Raw genomic sequence first — 2,449 nt, 5'->3', positions numbered from 1 at the left:
CCCCCCCCCAATTTTTTTTTTTTTTTTTTTTTTTTTTTTTTTGAAACGGTTAAAAAACACAAATATTAATTTTTATTATTTTATATTTGAAATACTGTCCAACCATCGTACCCCCCCCCCCCTCCCCCCTGAATTTTATATATTTTTTTCCCATTTTTGGAAAATAATGTAATATGTCCACACCCCCACACTATACACCCCTCTTCACTCCACCCCTCCCTCCTTTGTGATTGAAAATGAGAGTCCCTTCACCTTTAAAAAGAAAATAGATGAGCGGTCTGCACCCGCAAGGCAGTGCTCTTGTTGTCTGTACCAGTCATTCCTTTGTCTGTACCTGTGTGGTCCTCAAGAAATTAAAAACTTGCAAATAATTTTTTATTTTTTTGTACAATAACCCATTTGATGATTTTTAGTTACATTAAAACAAAAACTTCTATTTGTCACTTGTAAGTTTTACCTTTTTAGGTTGAAAACACAGAAGCAGATGTAGCAGAAGTGTCGCAAAAGTCTTCGGTGCATGGGTCATTGCTTAAGATCGAATCATATCAACAAGCATGGCCAAGTTGCTGCTCTGAAGCCACAGCAAGCTTTGAACAAAGCATTTCTGATCAGGAGATCGACGAAATCGACGAAGAAAATGGAAGGAGACTTTGAAAGCACTGATAACACTTACAACCTCACTTGTCATGAAGGGAGAGATACTCCAGTCAAGAAGGCATCCAAGTCATTTAAGGAAGTGAAGTCTTCGGTTCGGCCGAGAAAAAGGATGTACCAGTGTGACAAGTGTGAGGTTTCAGTGTCGTACTTGGAGTCCCTGAAGATGCATGAAGAAGTGTTCCATGGGGTTGTGTACCAAGGTGAGAAGGCGGATCAGTGTGAAGTGTGTGAAATGAGGTTTCACACCCGCCATCACTTAGACCTCCATGTGAAAGTTAACCATGATAACGGTGTTGTGAATAATCAAGAAAAATCTTACCGTTGTGAGATGTGTAAAAGATCCTTTGAGACTATAGCTGGCTTAGAAGAACATTTAAATACACACAAAGGGCAAATGTTTATTTGTAGTATTTGTGGACAGTATTTCAGTCGCTCTTACTCTTTGAAACTACACAAAAAATCTGTACATTTGGGTCTGAAAAGTACGAAAATATCCGACAAAATGCTTCCAAAACGATACTTCTGTAATTTCTGTGGTCACGGGTTCAAGAGATCTCAAAATCTTGAAGATCACATAGCCGTAAAGCATGACAGGTCATTGCTGAAGTATTCATGTGACCAGTGTCCAGAACGGTTTGTTCGTCCGCACAGCCTCGAATACCATGTTAACAGAGTGCATAACAAAAAAAGGCCGTATCAATGTAAGAATTGTAAGCGAGACTTCTTCTCAAAGGTTGCCATGTCCAAACACGTAGTGATGTGTACAAAAAATGAAAGCGAGCAGTTTGCGTGTGAGGAATGCGGACAGCTTTTCAAAACATCTCAGAACTTAAACATGCACAGAGAAGCTATGCATTCTAAGAATCTTCTAACCTGTGAGTGTGGAACTGTTGTACGCTGGAGGTCTTCCATGGCCAAGCACCGAAGAAAATGTCGACTCAATCCAGAAAACTCTGATATAAATGCAAAGGCAGGATTAAAACAAAATCAATCAAAAAATAGCTTTGTGTTGAATGATGTCAATGCTCAGTTAAGGGACACTGTTCTGCATGAATTCACATTCAAAAGCATGTCAAATACATCAAATTTTAATGATACTTCTGGTGGAACAAGTTCAGAACTTGCTGTGTCTGAAACAGTTGTGGAAGAATTACCGGCAGACATTGTAGCTGATGTAGGCCATCTGGAGACCATAGCTGTAAAACAAGCTGATGGCTCAAATGTGTTCTACATGATTCTGCAGAAGTAAATTCTTGGGAACCCTAAAATTGAAAATTAAGTTTTTAATTACTGTTTTAATGATAGCACTAGGCTGATGGCGACAAATCATGTTGAACCATGTTTCTTAAAACAAATGTGTCAATGTTGGGATGTGCCATCTTGTCTATTTTTATGTCCCCAAGTCTATACGGGGGGACATATTGTTTTTGCCTTGTCTGTTGGTTTGTGTCAAACTTTAACATTTGCCATAACTTTTGCAATATTAAAGATAGCAACTTGATATTTGGCATGCATGTGTATCTCATGGAGCTACACATTTTGAGCGGTAAAAGGTCAAAGGTCAAATTTTGCAATATTGAAGATAGCAACTTGATATTTGGCATGCATGTGTATCTCATGGGGCTGCACATTTTGAATTGTGAAAGGTCAAGGTCATTTTTCAAGGTTAAATTTCAAGTACAAAGGTAAAATATATGGGGGGGACATAGTGTTTCACAAACACATCTTATTAATGACTGTAATTGACTGGAATATTTACTATATTTTAATTATATTTCTCTAATTTAAATCC

At 38.0% G+C, this 2,449-nt stretch overlaps 1 protein-coding gene across 1 annotated transcript; it reads left to right on the top strand.

Moving 5' to 3' along the window:
• The first annotated feature begins 637 nt into the window (after window positions 1-637).
• Window positions 638-1,906, top strand: LOC127840728 (zinc finger protein 595-like). The gene has a single exon (XM_052369144.1). The coding sequence runs from the start codon at window positions 638-640 to the stop codon at window positions 1,904-1,906; it is 1,269 nt and encodes a 422-aa protein (XP_052225104.1).
• Window positions 1,907-2,449: the final 543 nt, after the last annotated feature.

The sequence above is a fragment of the Dreissena polymorpha genome, chromosome 8 (genome assembly GCF_020536995.1).
Source record: "Dreissena polymorpha isolate Duluth1 chromosome 8, UMN_Dpol_1.0, whole genome shotgun sequence".
Lineage (NCBI taxonomy): Eukaryota > Metazoa > Mollusca > Bivalvia > Myida > Dreissenidae > Dreissena > Dreissena polymorpha.
This window is presented reverse-complemented; position numbering and strand designations above follow the sequence as displayed.

Excerpts from the sequence above, each read along its gene's own strand:
- LOC127840728 (XM_052369144.1), top strand. The coding sequence starts at position 638 with ATGGAAGGAGACTTTGAAAGCACTGATAACACTTACAACCTCACTTGT.